General features: G+C 35.9%; 3 protein-coding genes across 4 annotated transcripts; 1 reads left to right on the top strand and 2 right to left on the bottom strand.

Moving 5' to 3' along the window:
• Positions 1-3,533: 3,533 nt before the first annotated feature.
• LOC113081312 (cytochrome c oxidase subunit 8B, mitochondrial-like) lies at positions 3,534-4,786 on the top strand. The gene is made up of 2 exons (XM_026253391.1): positions 3,534-3,788; positions 4,547-4,786. The coding sequence occupies exons 1-2, from the start codon at positions 3,678-3,680 to the stop codon at positions 4,652-4,654; spliced, it is 219 nt and encodes a 72-aa protein (XP_026109176.1). The 5' UTR covers positions 3,534-3,677; the 3' UTR covers positions 4,655-4,786.
• A 668-nt stretch (positions 4,787-5,454) lies between these two features.
• LOC113081309 (26S proteasome non-ATPase regulatory subunit 13-like) lies at positions 5,455-10,074 on the bottom strand. The gene is made up of 13 exons (XM_026253389.1): positions 9,862-10,074; positions 9,281-9,359; positions 9,164-9,198; positions 8,676-8,731; positions 8,515-8,558; positions 7,770-7,856; positions 7,380-7,551; positions 7,145-7,224; positions 6,680-6,805; positions 6,492-6,554; positions 6,249-6,329; positions 5,770-5,886; positions 5,455-5,680 (listed from the first exon to the last, which is right to left on the bottom strand). Exons 1-13 carry the CDS (start codon positions 9,960-9,962, stop codon positions 5,585-5,587), a joined length of 1,137 nt encoding a protein of 378 aa, XP_026109174.1. The 5' UTR covers positions 9,963-10,074; the 3' UTR covers positions 5,455-5,584.
• A 2,188-nt stretch (positions 10,075-12,262) lies between these two features.
• Positions 12,263-20,665, bottom strand: LOC113081315 (synembryn-A-like). Of its 2 annotated transcripts, XM_026253394.1 has the most exons (11): positions 20,426-20,665; positions 19,386-19,433; positions 19,102-19,119; positions 15,890-16,516; positions 15,482-15,576; positions 15,067-15,217; positions 14,228-14,323; positions 13,990-14,134; positions 13,100-13,244; positions 12,900-13,019; positions 12,263-12,802 (listed from the first exon to the last, which is right to left on the bottom strand). In XM_026253394.1, the coding sequence occupies exons 1-11, from the start codon at positions 20,513-20,515 to the stop codon at positions 12,667-12,669; spliced, it is 1,671 nt and encodes a 556-aa protein (XP_026109179.1). In that variant the 5' UTR covers positions 20,516-20,665; the 3' UTR covers positions 12,263-12,666. The 2 variants fall into 2 exon arrangements, with proteins under 2 accessions (XP_026109179.1, XP_026109180.1); XM_026253395.1 differs by lacking the exon at positions 19,102-19,119 and having other exon boundaries at positions 12,661-12,802; positions 20,426-20,515.
• Positions 20,666-21,067: the final 402 nt, after the last annotated feature.

Raw genomic sequence — 21,067 nt, 5'->3', positions numbered from 1 at the left:
AATTTTATTTATATTTAAATATATTATCTATATGTTATTTAAATTATTCCAACCACGTTTTTTTGCAGTATGTTAATATTATTGTGTTTTATATAATATTTAAGCAATTTGAACAGGAGCAATGTTTACATTTTTCTTTTCACATTACCTGTTGCTTGTTCTGGAATATTTAATCCTGTTTGGAAACTTGATATCGGTTCTTGCATTACAAATTTAGCATTCTCATTTTGCCATTTTTGGCTGTTTTTCTGTAATAGAGCTTTATGCATCAGTAACTGTTTTTCTGTCAGTATTTATTTATTTAAATATAAATGGCATGTTACTTAAAAATTATTAAAATATTTATTATTACTTGTATATATTTCCATTCTTTCCCACCACTTTACATCTGAGTGATTTTAATTAAACATTTAATTAACATTTATATATATATATATTTTTTAATATAAATATTACTTAAAAATTTTATATAATTTATATTACCACATAACTTGCTGCTTGTCCTGAAACCTTTTTTACTGTTGGAAAACTTGATCTCGGTTGTTGTGTCAGGGAATTTCGATCAGGTTCTCAGTGCAAGCATTTCAATCCATTAGAAATTTAGTTTGTTAACATTTTCATTTTGCCATTTGTCGATGTTTTTTTCTGTATTGGACTTAAGTGACTTTTTTTCCTGTTCCAGTCTTATATATATGACTAACTATATATAATTGACTGACATTTTGTTTTAAATCATTCCATTTCTTAACGCTTTTATCTTAACACTTACCAAAGCTCCAAATTTGACCACATTCTACATCACCTTTTATGCAAGCAACTCAGTTTGGATTCAAGGTTGAGACACTTTTAGGAGAAACATGATTTTTTCCTCTTTTGTAGAATTTTAGAGACACAGCTGTAGGGTAAACCTCACCGTATTGATTTTCATTATGGCAGATGCTCTTGACGTCAGGCGTTTGTGCAGGTTAATGTCGAGAGCGTTCCCATGATAGGACAAGGTTCAAGCAAGTGATGTCTCTCGCAGGGGGTTGTATTGAACCTTGGGTCCTGTTGTTAAAGAAGGACATAAATAGAGGAGTAAAGAACTGGACCACTCAGATTTGTTTAGCTCTTCTGATCAAAACCATTCTTGATCCGACAAAAATGGTAAATATGCATATACCTATTTTTATGTGCATACATTAGAATAGAATAACACATCATTCTTCATTCTTTCATAGATATCGAGAATGTGGATTTTATGGACATGCACAGTCATATTTTTACTGGTCAGAGACTGTCATTGCATTCAAAAGGTACGATTTGTTGAGTGTGAAATACCTTTTTATTATGATTACGTATGCTGTTTCTTTGACTTATTTACTGTTTATGTCTTTTAATAGACCACGTTATCGAAGAACTGGGGACCACAGTCAATGCTTTACTTAAAGGGAAAACGTGAGTGTTGTCTGGCCCCCCTAATATTCTTGAAGTAATCAAATCGATTGCCTGTTATTGCTGATCCTGGGTGTCTGTTTTAGCTGCAATCTTTCGTTTAAGTGTCCAGATTTTGATTGCTTGCTATATTTGTATTGACTCTCCCTTTCCCCCCGCAGATGGAAGACGGTTTGTTCCTGACATTGATGATATTATTTCAAGTTCAGGGTTGAAAAGCTGGTACGCAGTTCTCAAAGGTGTGGATCAATAATTCCTTAATATGTCAAATGGGTGCAGATGCTGTAGATAAATGAAGTAATTTTGACTGCTGTGTTTTCTCGAAGGGTTTCAGAAACTGAAGTCGCTGAACGCAAGAAAACAATCAGGATTGTTCACAATGCAGAACTTTGTTATCCGTTAATCTTTTTGTCTGCTGGGTCTGTACAGTGTGCCATATTTTATAATGTTTAAGATTCAAAATAAATCTATTTATGTCAAATACATGGGAAATTGATTGATTTTTTGACTGTTTAGATGGGGCTTTATATATTTTAGGATTGATTGTATATGTTCTGACAGTGGTGTTGGTTATGTTTTTATAAATAAAAGTTATAAATCAAACTTTGGTTGATGTGTTAAGATAACATTCACACTGAAGCTGACTCACATGCCTAGTTGTATGTGGTTATTTTATGCATGCACATTTGTTTCAGTGGCTATTCAATTTTAGTTGCATTTTTCTTAATAAACTGAGGTCATTGTATGTACATACAGACATTATTCCATGCAACCCAGCTGAGGTGCTTCAGATGACCTTAAATACCTCCGATTCACAGCCAAACTGCAACAGCTGCAAAAGGAGAAATCAGATCATGTGAGCAAGACGTGTCGCCTGCTCAGAGAGCAATGGCTCCTTTCACTGCCCTCAAATACACTTCAGTGTATTCAGTGGAAACACAATGGGAGATATTATCTCTCAATGTGAGTTCTGGTTAACAGTGTAGATTCATTTCTAAACTGCAAAGTTCATCTTTCTCTGTCGCCATGCCTTAAGCCACTTTCACTCTCTCAGGTTCACATAACTTTGCAGCAAGCAATTGTGAATAGGTCTGTGTTGTTTTTTAAGTATTTGTATGAATGGACTTTGGTATAGTTCAGCCACTTTTAACGTTTTAACTGTTACGTGATTGTTTAAAGTGGCGGGAAAATTAACTTAAGGGATGCAAATAAAAGGTTATGATTACAAACGAATGCATCACAAAATTCATTAAATCTATTACTAATATTTGCTCATGCTTGTACTGTTTTCCCACTGAATATGATGTCAACTCCTAGATGATAAAATACTGACTTTCAGTTACTAATAAATTAAAATTCACACCTGCACTAGTCTCATATATAGTGAGTAAAATATTTATCCAATATGTGTTTATTTTTAAGTATCTTGCTAAATTGATTGACATTTAATTAATACATTTAACTGATACAGTAAAATAGTAATTCTGTGAAATATAGCAATTTAATATAATTAATTCTCGTGATGGGAAATCAGAATTTTCAGCATCCACGATCCTTCAGAAACCATTTTTTTTGGCGACCTGCTCAATAAACTTTATTTAAAAAAAAAAAAAAAAAAAAAAATGTATATGATTGCTTGTTATATATCAATAGCTCCATCTTCTGGTACATCACTGGTGAGGCAGAAGGAACTCCAAATGGTTAACAATATTAATATTATTATTAATAGGATACTTATTTTAAGTCTGCGTATAGGCTATATTTTGAAATGCAGGTTTGAAATTCAGCCACTTAATGAAAATCGATACGTTTACCAACTAAACAAGGTTACAGTAGGCTATACATAATACAAATCAACACTCAAATGTAATAAAATAACGGATAAAAAGTTGGAAAAAATGAATAAGTCCTTGCAGAGAGGTCCATTAATTTGAAGACTTCTTGCTGGTTGCAGGTACAAAAAAATAAAATAACGCTCTCGGTTTTGGTGGGTCTTCGCGCAAACAGAATCGTACAACCAATTAAACAGATCGAGTTTATCACACGAGCAGCGGATTGGCAAACACACACATATCTTTTTTCTTTTTTCCTTACCGTGACCTTAAAAAGGACTTGGCAGGTGTACAAGAAACCGCAGCTCTGCCTCTGACTTTCCTTGTAGGGCGCATTTCCAGAGCACTCGAGCCGCGCGCGAAAGGACAATTTATTTCAGCGTTTGGATATATCCAACAATTAACAGAACGATGTCTTGCTTGAATCGCTCGCTTAATCTGCTGAGGGCTGTGATGAGACATCAAATCATACCTAAAGCTAATATTTCAGCCAAACCAGCCAAACATGTGCTCTCCACTGGGGTGAGTACGAGTTGACTTCACTTGCTGCGCACTTGGATCAGACTCAGCGCGCGCAAGAGTGAAATACAACGTATTTACATTTAATGCCTGAATGGGCGAAGCTAAAAAAAAGTTTTAAGTATGACATGAATACCTGTAGGCTATATGAATAAAATCTGACCCAGTATAATGTAAAATGAGACTGGACAAATTCCGATAACGCCATTGATCGTATAAGTGCGCTCACGTAGAGTGGAAATGGCGCTCGAGTCTGTTTTCTGTCGTATCAAAATTTTCTTAGCCATACAATAAAGAAATTAATACTAGTCTTTAATTTATGTTTTAAATGCTTTGTGCCCTTGTACGTTCCTGGAAAACGGCCAATTTGCTGACCTTCTCGGAAAAATAAAGTCGTCCTGTTGGGAAATCCAGCGCTTCATGAGATGGTCTTGCAGCTTGTTTGCTGGTCTGTGCTGTTCTAGACCAGCTAAAAACCAGCTAATATCCCAAAACATCAGATATGCTTTCTTTTCCGTCAAAAACTGCTTGGACCAGCGATAAACACGATACTATGTCCCTAAGCACAAATACCTCAAGTTGTGAACAAGTACATTCTGCCCAAATAAAAAATCGCATTATAGTCTCCAAGGGAAAAGGAGCCAAAAAGCCAAAAATATAACCAGCTTGAGGGTGATGCATGGGAAAATAGCTTGGTTTTATAACTTAAAAAAACAGATGAGCATCTGATCTAATGAGCATCTCTTGTGTTCTCCTTGCAGGAGCAGGTCTTTGTAATGGTGACCATGTTCGTGACCATCCTGGGCCCTTCTGGATGGGTCCTGGCAAATTTGGAGGAGTACAAGAAACGTCCTGGCGGAGCTGCATAAGAACCACTTGTCTTTGAGCATTCCTCCTTACTAAGACCATTTTTTTTCCATGTTAAGAATGTGTTAATAAATGAATGTACACCACAAACTGGTGGCTCTGGTCTGAATTGAATAAAATGGTTTCTATTCCAAGTTGCATTCTACGTACAAAATGTGCTTTAAAGTTGCAGGTACACGACCACAAGTCAACATAACTGAAACTAAAAAGATAAAAACTTTTCAATATCATAAATGACCATTTCAAAGTAGTTGACACTGTGAATTTCACAAGACATATCTTTATCGTAGTGAGATTAACCATTTCAAGCCCAGTTAACCAGTTATATCCATACTAAATGTTATAGAATCCTCTGGTAAAACATCTATTCTCAGTAGTGTATGATTTGTGCAGTGTAGGAGTAACTATTTCAAATTCGATTTTAGAGTTCAGTGAGGTCACATGTTCCCAAATGTTATGATGCAAATTACTATATTTTCAGGGTTTAACTTTAACACTGCTGTTCTCCAGTCAATAAAGATCTAGAATGAACAGACCTATTGATGACAAATGTACACAATTTTGCTTCAGACGAAAAAAAAAAAACCTCAATGACCCAACTCAAAATATCAAATGGTTAGTACATCCAAAGATTAAGATCTATCATCATTTACTCACCCTTATGTTGTTACAAACCTGTGTGATTTTCTTCTGTGGAACACAAAATCATATATTTTATGGAACATTTTTAACCCAGGGTGTATAATTTTTATTTTTGGACCAACTATCCCTTTACATTTTGTGTGGCATATAAAAACCAAAAGAACGATTGTGAAAACAAGCTGCTTTAATGACATAATGAAGATACTGACACGTATCACATTAAGAACTGAGAATCCGGGAGAATGCAATGCAAGGGAACATTTGAACAGGACAGACAGCATGAAGGACATTCAAGTGAGGATGTCCTGAGCCTGCTGTTCCACCAACATGGCCATGTTCTTAACATCCCCACACCAGAAGTCCAGACGATCCTTCATGCCCTTAATCTGTGGAGATGGGGAAAAAACAAAAAACACTGTGTCGGCTGTAGAAAGTTTTGGTATATGTATACATGTCTTCATTGGTTTGGACGTACCTGCTGCACGTCCAGTACTCTGGGCTGGACCCAGGTCATGTGAACTTTCTTTTCCACCTCGTCAATGCTTCCCTTGATCAGTCCGACAGACAGAGCCTTCATCACCAACAGCTCCACCTGAGGGAAAGGAGAAGGATAAGAGCACCTCCAAGACACCGATTAAGTCTGGTCCTAGATATAATATACTTCTATGTATACTAAAAACACTTCATTATTACTAGCTTCAACCTGTGTCTACTTGAAGAGTGAAAATCTTAGCCAGTAAGAGTACGATATACCTCTAAACATGAGATTGAAGAAAACCATAAAAAAGCATTTAATGCTGTCTTATATATTAATACATAAGTTATTTTTAAAACTACAATATAAATATAATTTATTAATAAACTATGTAATGCTGTCTATTCATATATTAATAAACTGATAATAAATGTATTATATATAAAAACAATTCTGATTCAAAAGAGAAAGAAACGAACCTCATTCACTTGGATTTTTGCACTCTGTGCAATTTCCTGGAACGTCAGCTGCCTGTGATTGGCTGGCCGTGTGAAAGTCATCTATGAAGACAATCAGTCATTAACTGTTTTAGCTTTGTTACTCCATAATAACTCTTCCTGTGCAACTTAATTAGCAAGTAATGATGTACTTAAGAAAATGTCAATAAATAGATCTGGAGTCAATTACAAGCTTAATACAATCTTAATCAATAGCATGTATACCTCCATGACACAGAGTAACTGGATCTTCTGCATGAGTTTGGCCTCATGAGCTGCGAGATCAGGCTTTGAGGAGAGAGAGAGAGAGAGAGAGAACAACAAAAACTTAAAGCAGGTTCACCTAGTAAAAATACTGACAAATCTGAAAAACACTTGATAAGGTTTTTATTTTATTTTATTTAATTACTCACCTGTTGACCCCATGCGGTCTTCAGGGCTTGGAATTTCTCCACGTTGCCTGCATTAAATGCATAGAGTGTGTCTATCAGCCACTGTTTATCTGTGTTCCTCAGTGACTCCAGGACCGGGTGCATCAGCTGGAAACATGACAAGCTGTTAGTGCACATAAATCCATAAGGACAAGCAGTTGTCAATGAATGAGACACGTAACAAATCAAATGAAAATACAGAAATAAAAGCACATTCAAAATATTAACATATTAAATTAAATTAAATGTATGCATTTATCAGACGCTTTTATCAAAAGCGACTTACAATGCATTCAGGCTATCAATTTTTACATATCATGTGTTCCCGAGGAATCGAACCCCCAACCTTGCGCTTGCTTGCTTGCTAACGCAGTGCTCTACCAGTTGAGCTACAGGAACACTATACTATTACATTAAATAAATAACACCGGTACGACAGGCACTTACCAGTTCTCCGAAGTTGTACACTCCCTCTCCGAGAAGGCCGGCCAGGCCTAATGTGAAAGCTCTTTCTTGTTGCTCTGCTTCTGTTATAAGATAAAGTGAGCATTAAACCACAATCCTAACGGCATCAGCATCTGGTCATTTTTCACCTGGATTTCTGTAGGGCCACCACTAGAGGGGGACACTGTTTCCCCAAGTCTCTTGTCAAATGTAAACATCCAGAAGTCATAATATTTACCAGGCAAGTCTTTAGCTTCCACACATCCCAAGTACCGCAGGGCGTCCCTGTAGTACATAGCGTGGTTCCCAATGATGCGGTAATATTTGCTTGACAGATCGTAAAATCGCCCGTGCACTGACGTCACACCAGGGAGATTGTTCAGCATCTCATCCACTTCCTCTATTAATTTCTGCAAATTTATAATACGTGAATAATGGCCTCAAATAAAAGGTGTGTTTGGTTTCATATTTAAAAGTATCATTGCATTTTTCCATTTCATATTTATTTTGTAAAAAAAGGAAAACATTAAGCCCTGCTATTGGAATGACTGGATTTGATTCAGAAAAATTTTCTATGCTACGGTAAATGTAAGCACAACCTAAGAGCAGAAAAATGCAAATAAATGACCTTTGTTGCGGGGAGGTCGCTGATGTCAAGCTTGAGGCTGCCAATCGAGGTTTTGCAGAGGATGACGGCCTCATCACTGGCTTTGACCTGATTGAGAAAAAACGACAATCAATGATTTCAACACCGTCACTCATACTGTACATTTCAAAACAGAGCAACCAAAGTCATTTTAAGGCAAGTAATGTCTCTCAGCGGCCATCTTTAAAACGCCTCTCGGGCACGCAAGTGCAGCATCCATCTCTTTGAATGGGGAACCATCAAACATAATTTAAGATTTTTGGGATGAAAACCAGGAGGCTTGGGACTGTACCATAGACTTCCAAGTAAGTTACTCTGTCAAAGTCCAGAAAAGTGTGTTAGACATCGTCAGAATAGTCCATCTGCCATCAGTGGTTCAAATGTAACTGAGGTGGTTAACCACTGATGGCAGATGGACTATTCTGACGATGTCTTACACACTTTTCTGGACTTTGACAGTGTAACTTTCATCCAAAATATCTTAAATTGTGTTCCTAAGACGAACAAAGCTTTTACAGGTATTTAGAAATGACAGAGGCTTAGTGATTAATGACAAAAATTTCATTTTGGGGTGAAGTATCTCTTTAAATTTGACAACAACTGCTTGTTTTGCTCAAATAGCATTACCAAAAATTATTGACCATAATGAGCGTTGCATATTTCCCCATTCAAAACTATACGAGTTATAAATCTTGGTTATTCTATAGTCTTTGGAACAACTTGCTACCTTCTCCTTTGTTTTCTCAAGAAAGGTGATGGCTGTATTTGGATCTGTTCAAAAACAAAAGATGTTATTAATATTACAGCATAGAGAAGTATTTTTTGTTCACTCTTTACAGTCTTTGCCATGGGAATCATTGAACACTAATAGGAAACACAAAGCTGTACCTGGCATTTGTTTTGCAACATGAAGGATGATTTCGACTAAGGACAATGGGTTGATTCTGTCCAGAAAAAAAAAAGCCCGCATTAATTCAAATAGTGCATTTTGGAAATAAGCCAGACAAACAAAATATCACAACCCACACCAGTCAACTTTAATAACTACATAAACTGAATTGCTAAAAATGCTCAAAAATGCTCAATAAGCATTGTTTATGATAAGTGGATATGGCAACACCTCAAAAGTGCACTTCTTCCAAAAAGGTCAAAGTATTACTTTGGTCAAAATTAGCAGATACCACATATGCGAGATGCCAGATTGTCAATCATCACCATTTCAACAATAAGTTCTGTACTTTCAAAATTGTTTTGTTAGAGAAATATTTAAATGCGGTGGTCACTCCTGAAATTTTACAATGTGTTCATTGCAATTGAATAGAGATGCTAAAATGATTGACTGGTTTATAATTATCAGAAGCATGAGTAAATCTTACCTGTGTTCAAAATCACAGAGGAAGTTTTCATAGAGCTGTGGAAAGAAAATAAAGACTTTTAAGATGTTCCACATTATATTTTTGAAGTGTAAGAAGCTATTCTGATTTTACTCTTACCTGAATGAGACCGTCCCCTTTGGAGAAATAAGGGTCCTGCACAAAGACCGTCAACTTCAGAGTCAACTGATGCCACAATCTGTCAAGAGAGAGAGAGAGAGAGAGAGAGAAATTTAATAAATACAATAAATGTGAATTTATCTGTTTTGTTCCCATCTTACCATCTACTCAACTATATAACTACCTAGCCATCCATTTGTTTACCTTCCTTCCTATCTGTTTATGTCATCAAATCAGTGTATTACATTAGAAAACTGTTACCTTAATAACTTTCAAACCTCTCTGATTTAAATAAAACACTTGAAAACAAACACCACCGCCTCACTTCAGCAATGACTTGCTATCCACAGAAGTTATACACGCTAGTGCTCAAATTTACAGTAACTGCAACAACAAACATAAAACCATTAACTTATGCAATGAAAAAAGAAAGGAAAAAACCCTAACGTTGTCTTTAAACAACGTGTAGTTAATACAGTATATTATATCCGATGGTATAATTAGTATAAGTCGCCTTTAGCTTAGCATGCTAAATGACTCAGCTAGCCCACACTCGCACACTGAACACACAACATTCATACTTTCTGTTGTACATATCCTCCATTGAGTGCCACTCCGAGGCCATCTCAGGCGTCGGACTTTTGCTCTGCTGTTGTTTGAGGAATCCGATGACATCTTTCATCTTGAATGTAGACGTTTGATCGTTTGAGGAGAAGAATGAAGCTCTCGCTGCTGTCACGAATCAATCTACACCAAGAAACTGAACGGACGCCGAGCAGAACAGCGCGCTACCGCCCCACAGAGGAGTGGAGGCAGGGTGGCCAAGTCCCAGAAAGAAACCAGCCCAAACCGGACTCAAAAAACGCCTAAAAGTAACGTTAACTCTCTGGTATTTTATGATCTCAGCCAAGAGCATTAATAAGCCCCAACCCATTCCCCCCACACACATATTTCTCGTTAACTTTTCCTTTCTTCACATTAGCTCTGGTTTTTCCTCAACACACAAGTAGTGTGTAATTTAATTTACAATGTTGATGTGGGCAAAACTCGATAGTTTCTCAGTTTCTTACACAGACCGATCGTTTTGTGTCTTCTTTACACATCAATGTATCGCCATGCGCCGTAGGGTTTCATTTGGTTTTGTTTGTTTGTTTTATTATGTTTTAGCCATGTTTCCCATCCACTTACATTTGAAGACTGGCAGACTGCAACGGTGTGAGCTAAAAATCTTGGTTTGTGTTCTACTGAAGAAACTAATGCCCTGCTGCATATCTTGGTTGTTATGAGTGTTACTGAGTTACTATTGCCTTTTTATCAACTCAAATCAGTCTGACCATTGTCCTCAGGCCTCTGGCATCAACAAGGCATTTTCCCCTACAGAACTGCCACTCACTGAATATTTTCTCTTTTTCAGACCATTCTCTGTAAACCCTAGAGATGAAAGTCCCAGCAGAACAGCAATTCCTGAAGTATACCCAGACAAGCCCGATATATATAGGACTACGCAGGTCTCCCGAGGAACACACACTCATACATATAGGAGTAGTTATTAATCTAGATTACGTAATCAGATTCAAAAATTACATTTTAAAATATTCGTAATACAATTACTTTTTGTTGATTACATGATAACATGATTCACACAATAGTAATACATTTTTCATAATTTATTGATTCTCCCTAATTCGTCTTTTTTATCTTTTAAAATGTATTTTCTAAATTAACCTACCACTTACATCCAAAGACTTACAGTATTGTGGAGATTCACATGAAGACCGGTTACTGGGTGGCTACACAGCATTTGACTTTTGGATTTATACAAAGGTTTAAGAAAGGTTTCAACATTGCATCATCTACTGATGAACACATACATTTTTATTTGAATTATCACTTAGTAGGTTACTTAACCATGTATTCCTATAGCTTTGGAGAGCTTATGTCTTGCAAACACATTAAAATGCACAAATTCACGTTTTGTCTTCTTGACATGTAATGCATGCATTCCCAAACTTTTTTTTTTGTCTTCTGAACATCTTTCACCTAATATATTCACTTAAAGTACCTTTGAGATTTTAAAATAAATATTTAAAAATAATTATCATATTTTCATATTCACGGTTCTCTGTTGGTTGATGGTTATATGACAGGCAAACAAATAAAATATTACCTTTTTTAGTAAGTGATTTATTTTAAATAAGTTCCTTTACGAACCCCAGTTAGGGAAAACTTGAGGTAATTCAATGTTGCTTTATAAAATTAATTACAAAAAATGGAACATATTTTCTTACTCTTTGTATTTTATATCAATATGGTACAAGATCCCTATTTAAATCAATGTGATAAACAAGTTGGGTCAAAAGTAATCAAAAAGTAATCTGATTACATTACCTAAAATGCATAATGTAATGGATTACGTTACTAACGACAACATTAAATGAAATGAAATGAAATGTGTGCATTTAGCAGACACTTTTATCTTAAGCGACTTACAGTGCATTCAGGCTATACATTTTTACCTATCATATGTTCTTGTGTTTCTTGCGCTTCATAGCACAGTGCTCTACCAATTGAGCTACAGAAACATTAACATTAATGATATAAAAATATCAACATTGCATTACCGAAAGGTAGGTATATAAAACATCTCAATTAAAAGACAATTGAAAAAAAATCTGCTCTTATTATAATATGACAATATATATTTTTTAAACACATACAATTTGTGATACAAATTATACAACATTTCCTTCAGTCTTCAAAATGTAACTACACGGGCCACCAATAACAATATACAGCAATCCATCCTTTAGTCACACAGAACAAGTTGATCACAGGAGGCTTAAAACCTAAAAATGCTGAACTGTCCTTCCTCATAAAATATCACATCTCATAAACATATATATATATATATATATATATATATATATATATATATATATATATATATATATATATATATATTGTAACTTATATATATATATATATATTGTAACTTAAAAAATTCTCCTCTCAGCTCATCCTAAATCCAAGTGAATGAATAAATAAATAAATATCAGGTCTCTGTTGTGGTATTCCCGCGGTGTCACATTTGTTTTCTTCTCAGACCGTATACTAAATGTGAAATAAAATCTGTGATGTATAATAACTTGGAGTTCCATTAAATGAATCCTGTTACATTAATAAATGAGCACTGTGCAACCAAACCATGTTTTCATCATCATTGTACAGAAAATATTACCTGAAGACAGGGCAATAAACACAATAAACCTCAAATGAGACGAACTAACAATCACCAGGCGTTTTCCTTTGGAGCAAAAACAAAGCATTCAAATCTTAACGTGTCAAATTCTTTTATACGATTCACAAGAAGCTTTTGGTTTTGAGAATTAGTTTGTGTCACTGTCGCTGTCAGAATTATTGGACTCTCCGAACTGTTGGCTGGCTAAATAATGAAGCTCTTGTGGCTCCAGTGAAGTCATTTTACCATCAGCTCCGATTTTCATTGGCTGGATCACCTGCTCCCTGAAAGAAAAACAGGTTTGCTGTTACTTACAGTGGACAATATATTATTTTGAAAGCACAATGACAGCATCGCTGCTTCCTAAAGTCACTTCATTACCTTGAGAGTTTGTCGAACATGTTGACCAGTTTCATGGCTTCGTATTCTTTCTGTTCTTCAGTCATTCCCTCCATAGGGTTGGGCTGCTCCTCCTCCACACGGCCGGTCACCGGATTGATGCTGTTCAACACAAAAAAACTTAAATTTCAGATTTGTTTCCAGCTTAGTGATGGCTTTTATGGTTTCTGACAATGACGTACTGAGGTTTTGCCTCTCTGTACTCCTCGGTATCACTGTCCTCGTCTTCTGAATAATGTCCGGGGTCTCGGCCGCCTCTCATCAGTCCCCGAGCGGCCAGCAGCCCTGCCGCGTTACCATAACCTGTGTACTTGATAAACCTGGAAACTGATTGACAGAAAAGAATAAACTACAAATTGACCTTTATATATACAGTATATATATACACACTCACACACTAATGTTTAAAAGTATTAATATTATTAATAATTTTATTTTATTCAGGAAGGATGCGCTAAATTAACCAAAAATTACAATAAGACATAATGTTAGCAAAAAAGTGGTTTCAAATAAATGCAGTTTTTATTTTACACTTTCAATTCATCAAATAATCCTGAAACAAAATATGTCTGTTTCCATAAAAATATAGCATAATTGTTTTCAACATCAAAAGTTAATAAGAAATGCTTCTTGATCAACAAAACAGCGTATTAAAATACTTTTTTTGAAGGATCATGTCACACTTAAGATTGGAGTAAAGGCTCCTGAAAATTCAGCTTTGCATCGCAGGAATAAATTACATTTTAAAATATATATTACAATAAAAGAATGTTTTTCAAAACATTGAAAAATTACTGTATTACTGCATTTTTGATCAAATAAATACAGCTTTGTTGAGCAGAAGAGACTTATTTTTTTTTAAGAATTAAAAAAAAATCGAACTAATTCTAAACTTTTGAAAGTTTATGAAGCTTGTTCACTTTTTTAATAAGATGTTAATATGTAAGGGGAATTATTTTTCTGTAAATTTGCTCAAAATTAGATTTAGTCAAGAAATATATCAAAGAAACGCACTGAATAAAAAAAAAAAAAATCAGTGATTTTGAGTATTTTTACTAACAATGTAACATACCACTCTCCTTGCACAGCACAAACAGGAACTCAGCCGCACAGTGCTTCACGTCCGTGTCTATGTGTGTCATCAGACGCACTAGCTTGTTCCGTAGAGCGTTCCCAACCTCAGGTCTGTTTTTGACATCTCGTAATGGTGGAAGCACCTGCGTAGACACACAACCGTACACTTTCATGACCAAAAAATAAATCAAAATAACATCCATTAAGTTCACGGTCGAGTTTTCATCCAATCTCACCTTCATTCGTAAAAACTTCCTGGTCTCTCTGTGGATGCGAGCGCTCTCCGTTAGTAGATTTAGCGAGGGCAGCAAAGTTTCCTTCAGCTTGTTTCCCTGGAAATACAACATCAACAGGAGGAGACGTGAGCAGTTCAATTGTTGCACACTGGAGCTCCAGCTGTGTTCTGGTGTAGAAATCCCTCAAAGCATTCCAATCAGACACACAGCACAAGAACAAACCAAGCACCAAAAGAAGAACAAAAATAACTTTTTTTTTTCACCTCAACCTAACAAGGTACAACGCAGCAAAACTCAAGCCCAATTTATTTGTATAGCTGTATGAATCTGGGTAAGGCTGGATATACTTATAGAAGTCGGAAAATCTGTACATTAATAATAAATGAATGTATTTTTTTTATTTTTTTTATTTTCATTTTTTGTTGGAGAATATAAAAAAAGAAATACATAAATACATAAATCCTATTGTTAAAATAAGTAATTATATTTTTTTTACTCATTAAAATTATACACAAAAATATGTAAATGCCATATAACTCACAAAATGTCTATTTCTATAGATAATTTCTACATTTGCAAAGACAAAGAGAAAAAAAAAACATTTAGTATATATAAATAAGTTTGATTTTGGACCAATGGGATTTCACTGTGGGCGGAGCTAACCAAGTGACTAAAAATGTGCCATTTTTAACAAACACTGGAGGAAATGTGACATATCACAATATTATTGTCATGTCTGGTGAGGAACAATAATCTGCATTTAATGTGTTTTTTAACTAATAAATGTTTTGAAATACTAAGATTATATTCTTGCACAAAAGCAGTATTCGGTTGCTCACCCGGTCGAGTCTTTTCTCCATGAACTCCAGCAGCACCTTGACGGCGTCCATGTTGACGCCTATGTACTCGATAGAGCCCTGCTGGACTTTAGGCATCAGCAAGACGTCAAGACACGGAAGCGGCAGGTTCCCCAGAAGGTTCACCGTGTGGCTGTAAAACAAATTCACATCACACTTGCTTTCCTTTTACAAATCGACTACTTAATTGGGATTGAGATCCCTGTGGGTCTGCTCTAATTTGTTACCAAACTCTACAAATCAGATCAAGACACACGGAGGGAATCTGTGCCAGTGTGTCACTGTTTATATGATTCAGTTCTGCAATTGAATGCATTATTGCGAAACAGTTTTCTTGCCTTAATAAACCTCTGTGCATCTAAATCTTCTGCTCTGCTGTGTGTGTGTGTGTGTGTACCTGTGCATCTCCTCTGTACGCTCCTCTCCCTCGGAGGAGCTCATAATGCAGTGTCTCAGTATGGCACCCAGGTGTCTGTAAGTGGCTGCTTCCTCCTGCAACACACACACACACCAGCATAACGCAAGTCCCATGAAACCACATTAGATCTGCATCACTAATTAAACACTTATTTACACTGAGAGAACAGATCTAATTGCTGGGAGTCAGTGATGCTTATCCAGTGAGATGTGAGAATGAAATGGACACGCCTCCATGGGATTAGGAGAAAGTTAGAAAAAAAAACACACAACTGAACTTGGCCGAAAAATATATTTGGGAACTAAAATTGAGAAAACAACAGTCCTGCTCAGTGATTTGACTGCAAAACATTGCTTGACACAAGTAAATGTGGTGTCGCAGTCTCACCTCGTCCACCTTGCGGCGGCTGGAATCAAAGGTGACGTTAAAGAGGATCTTCAGGAGCTCCATGGCTCTCTCAGTCTCCTGTCTCCCCAGCGGGGGCAGCTCTGAGCAGCCGTCAAAGCCTGCGCGTGCCACCTCGTACGTATCGGGCCAGCAGAGGCCGAGCGTGGCATCCAGAGCCTCGGACAGCAGACTAACGCCCCGCAGCTCGCGGGCCAGCTGGGCTCTTACGTCCACGCGCAGGGCAGTGATCAGGAACATGAGGCGCAGGTCGAAGAATCGCACGTCGTGGCTCCACTGCGGCTCGCGGCACTGTTTGAGCCTCTCGGCCAATCCCACAATCAGCTGGAGCTCCGCCCCCGCCTCCTGAGCCGCCTCACTGTTGAACACAATGTTGCACAAGCACTTCAGAGCCTCCACGATCACTTCCAGGTCCGGGATCTCGGGGGAGAAGCCCTCATCCTGACTGAGGCCAGCATGTCGGATCAGGATCTGCATGGCGTGGCGGGTGGCAAAGGGAACCAGGCTCTTCTTGTCACGTGACAGGATGCGGATGGTTTCCAGGCAGGCCAGCTGACAGGACGGCTGGAGGTCTCTCTCCAGGAAGCCCAGCACTAACTCGCCCAGACGCTGAGAGATGAGAGAGTTAACAGAGTTACAGTTAACAGCAGAATCCAACACTCCACCATCACCATATAGGCCAGCAGTTCTCAAATGGTTTTGCAAATTTAACAATTTGAGTACCAACACTTTGTTTACTTAAATTTTTTACTACTTTAAAATAGACTTTACATTTTTAAATTAGAAAATGAAATAGAAATGTAAAAATATAATAGAAATATAATATAATGTATTGAAAAATTACATTAGTACATTTTTTAATGGTTTTGAAAGAAGTCTCTTATGGTCACCAAGGCTGCATTTATGTGATCAAAATATAGTAAAAACTGCAAAATGGGGGAAGTATTATTGCAATTTAAAGTAAAGGTTGTCTATTTTAATATATTTTAAAATGCCATTTATTTCTGTGATGGCAGAGCTGAAGTCATTTAGAATTTCAGAAAGCACTCTAATATCCTGATTTAATGTTTAAGAAACATATCTTAGTTGTGTTTCTATTTTTTATTTGAAATGTTTTTTTTTTCAGGATTCTCTGATGAATAGAAAGTTCAAAAGTAGAATTTTTTTGTAAAATTATAAATGTATTTACTGTAACATTTGGTCAATTCAATGCATCGTTGCTGAGTAAAAGTATTCATTTCTTCCTTTAAAAAGCAAAAAAACAAAACACTGACTACCATTTAAAGGGTAGTTCATATTTTAGATTTAAAATATAAAATCTAAATATATAACATATTTAAAAATACAGTACATATACACATATACGCCTGTGATGCTATCAAAACAGACCTATAAAGAAACCCACCAATTGAGAACCACTGTTGCAGGCTACATGAGAGAATCTCATGCGTGTTATTTTCATGTGATTCAATGTGGTTAAAAACGGCTTTGAATTCATGGTTTGAAGCATACTTGAGACCTGTTTATGCTAGAGTAGCAGAATAACAACATTATGTCCATTTTTTCTCTGCTCTTCCCGAGGTAATTTAATGAATCACATTGGGTGTTGTAGAAATAGACACCTGGAGTTTCTGAGAGGGATCATTCATTATTGTTAGAGCAGACAGCTTGCTATACACACGGGTGGATGACTGACAGCTCCTCAAATTCTCCCTGACTGTGTCTCACTGCCAAGACCTCCTACGGTCTCACTGTGGAATTTACAGTTACCAAATTGGAGTCCAACTGTGACACGTCCTTACATAACCCAGTCAAGCCATGAACCAAACCAGATCTGTTTGAAACATCTCTGACATCACACAATGATAACCAAATATAGCAGCATTATGGATTTACAGTCTTTTACCAGGAGTTTTCAAAGCGGACCTGCAGTTTTATAGTTAAATGCTATAGAAATGATTTGAAAAAAATATGTATTTATTAATAATTATTTAAAATATATACAGATATTTTCTTAATAATATTTTACAATTTTATTTTATCATGTACAAATTAAATGGCAATTATTCAAATAAAACGGAAACAAAAATCATCTTTATAATTTCACCTCAGAAAATTTTGTAGAATAAAGTAAAAAAAAAAAATATATATATTTATTTATATAATTTATTGTAAAAGTGCTATAGAAACACATTTTATAAATAATCACTTAAGAATAATTATTTTGAATTCATACAAATATTTTTTTTCAGATAAAAATGTATTGTATTGGGGTTTACTAAAAATGAAAAGCTTATTATTTAGTTTTAAAATGGCAGCAAAATATCACTAATTATTGTTTTATTATTATATATATTTTTTTTTAGAAAATTAGATTTACTGTAGCATTTTTTATTTGTTTTTGGTATTGTTGTAGAAGGGATTGTTGTGAAACAGTTATTAAAATGACAGTAGTCAGCCCTTATATAAGAGACTACAGTAAAAAGCCAGCATTGAAGGCTACTGCATGTCCGTTCATATTAGAGACAAAAGCAAAAAATGTGGTCAGCTAAAGTGCAGTTTGGGAACAGGTTGACCAGAGTCACCATAGACTGAACACGTAAATGAACACTAAAAAATACACTGGGATGAGGACTGCAATAAAAATCTTGCTTTCTCTGCTCCTTCTTAAAAGCTATTCTATTTTTGCATGCATTTATGACTAACATTTTATTGTTTGCATTAAGCATTGATTTTTCTTTGCTTTCATCAACCCCACCAGTACAGACCTGCGGGCCATTTTCGGGTCGTGACCCATCAGTTGAGAACCGCTAGTCTAGATATTAGCATTGGCCATTATTGATCGACTACTAGTTTCAACATCACCAATGTGCTCAAATAGGAAAACATTGCAATTCAACTGAGACAGCATACAGATAAAGACATCATTTTTGGCTTGTTTCTGAACCACATTGATTCCCATGAAACATTCTCCATCCATCTCGACACAGTGTCATCTTATAAAACCCCAAAGTGTATTTCTTTATATTTTTGGAATGATCCTATCATGTGATACTATAAAACCTTCTTTGTTATACAACAAAGATTTAAAAAAAAAACCAGATTCATAGCATTAGCCAATCAGGAATGAGAAATAGGCTTTGGGTTCTTAGCTAATTCTAAGCTACATCTAAATCATCGAGCTACCCATATACCTCTTGCGAATGTCCATCCTATCAAAAATGCAAGGCAAAAAAAAAAAAAAAGCACATAAAGTCAAAGATAGAACACATTACAATAACAGCGCTATAAAATATGATTCATTTGACATACCCTGATATAAGCACACTAGCTTCTTATATTTACTGGAAATCAAATGAAGTTTTTGTCATTGAAATATTAATGAATACTGAAAGTAATGTATCAAAAATGGCTGGACAAAGCATTAAAGAAGCTCTCTGTTCAGAGTTGAATTGCTGACTGCTTGCATTATGATTACCTCTCTGTCTTCCTCCTCCCCGGGGGTAAATGAAAAACACTGGGATTTCTAAAAGAGAGAGAGAGAAAAAAAAACATAATGTGAAATACAAAAACAAACACTTATGCATGGATACAAAAAATACCGCAAAGGAACAGTCCACCAGTCATTTGTTGAAAATTTTTGTCTCTAAATCTCGAATAGAAACATTTTGTCTCTAAATCGGAAATATTTTGCTTTATATAATTTGCTCACCAATGTTAATTGTGATAATTTGTGATGTTTTTATCAGCTGTTTGGACTCTGATGGCACCCATTCACTGCAGAAGATCCATTGATGAGCAAGTGATCAATTTAATGTGGTTCAACCAAACAAGGGAAGCCACAATGACATGAAGTGCCAAATAGCAGTGCATTAAGGAGTACTTATAATAATGCTAAAAAGAAATGTTTTTGGAGGGCAGGTCTGCATTACTTCTGACATCCAAGCATGTCAGCTTCATTTGAAGGTATTTTATTGTTGTAAAGAATTATGTATTGGCTTTCTGTATGCCGTGTCAGGATAACAACGTGATAACTGACAACATGAACAAACCCACTGGTACTTATTCTATTCTATTCTATTCTATTCTATTCTATTCTTTATTTGATTATGATATTTCTCACTTTTATTACAATATTCTATTATATTCCTGTTTGTAGAATATTGTGTAAAAACATAACCTGGTAAATATCCACATCTATACAGGTAAATGACGTTCATTTTATATGCTTTACTAGTGAAATTAATATGGATTTTCATAATTTGAAATAATGTATTATTCTGCTCAAGGAAGCTCATCGCTCGTTTTTCTCATTACAAAACAGGGGACAGTTTAAATTACATTGTGACATTTGGTTGTGACTCTGAAATATGCAATATTCACAAAAATCTATATCAGCGTAGTCTATAATGGTATCAAACAAGAAACATTCTCCATATGCACAAAACAGTCACTTCCTCCCAGAATATTCACATGCATAACCTTACAGCAGTTCTGATTGACATATCTGACATGTACCTCTTTATTAAAGGTCTGTAAAGCTGTAAGTGCGGCGTCCTGATCGCCCGTTTCCATCTTCTCTATAATGGCATTTAAGTCCATTTTCATTGATGTTCCGCCCTTCTGCTTTCAGGAAGAGCCAAAAATCATGTAAACAAAATCAGCTTCTATCCTCCAGTTTTACTCGAGAGATCCAGAAGCTCCTGGATGATGCGATTAAAGGAGGATTGGAATCATGGGATTTGTAGTGAAGACTACCATAGAGCCCCGGTTTAGACATGCGCAGTGTTTGTTGTGATTGTAGGGGCTTTGCGAATGAGGTTTTAACCATCCAATCAGAGATTGCGCGTAGGAGCATCACAAGCCAATCATATTGCAGGAGGCGGGACTTGACTCGGAGGATGATATGTAGTCCGATAGTCCAACGGGAACTATTTATTTTACTGTCTATGACGGGAACTTTTGATAATGTTGATGTTATAAAACATGTAGCAATACGATTATAAGAAATGTTCTTTTTTTTTCTTTCTGTTTTCCTGCAGCGAGTTTTTTTGGTCTCCTTTATTTGGTAAAAACTATTGGCACAGGCACTGAAAATTCAAAATAAGTTCTGTATCGATAACAAAAGTAATTAAATAAGTGTGAGTTGTGTGTGAAGTA

The sequence above is a fragment of the Carassius auratus genome, unplaced genomic scaffold, assembly GCF_003368295.1.
Source record: "Carassius auratus strain Wakin unplaced genomic scaffold, ASM336829v1 scaf_tig00033762, whole genome shotgun sequence".
Lineage (NCBI taxonomy): Eukaryota > Metazoa > Chordata > Actinopteri > Cypriniformes > Cyprinidae > Carassius > Carassius auratus.
Note: the sequence above shows the minus strand (reverse complement) of the source record. Positions and strands in the feature narration are given on the sequence as shown.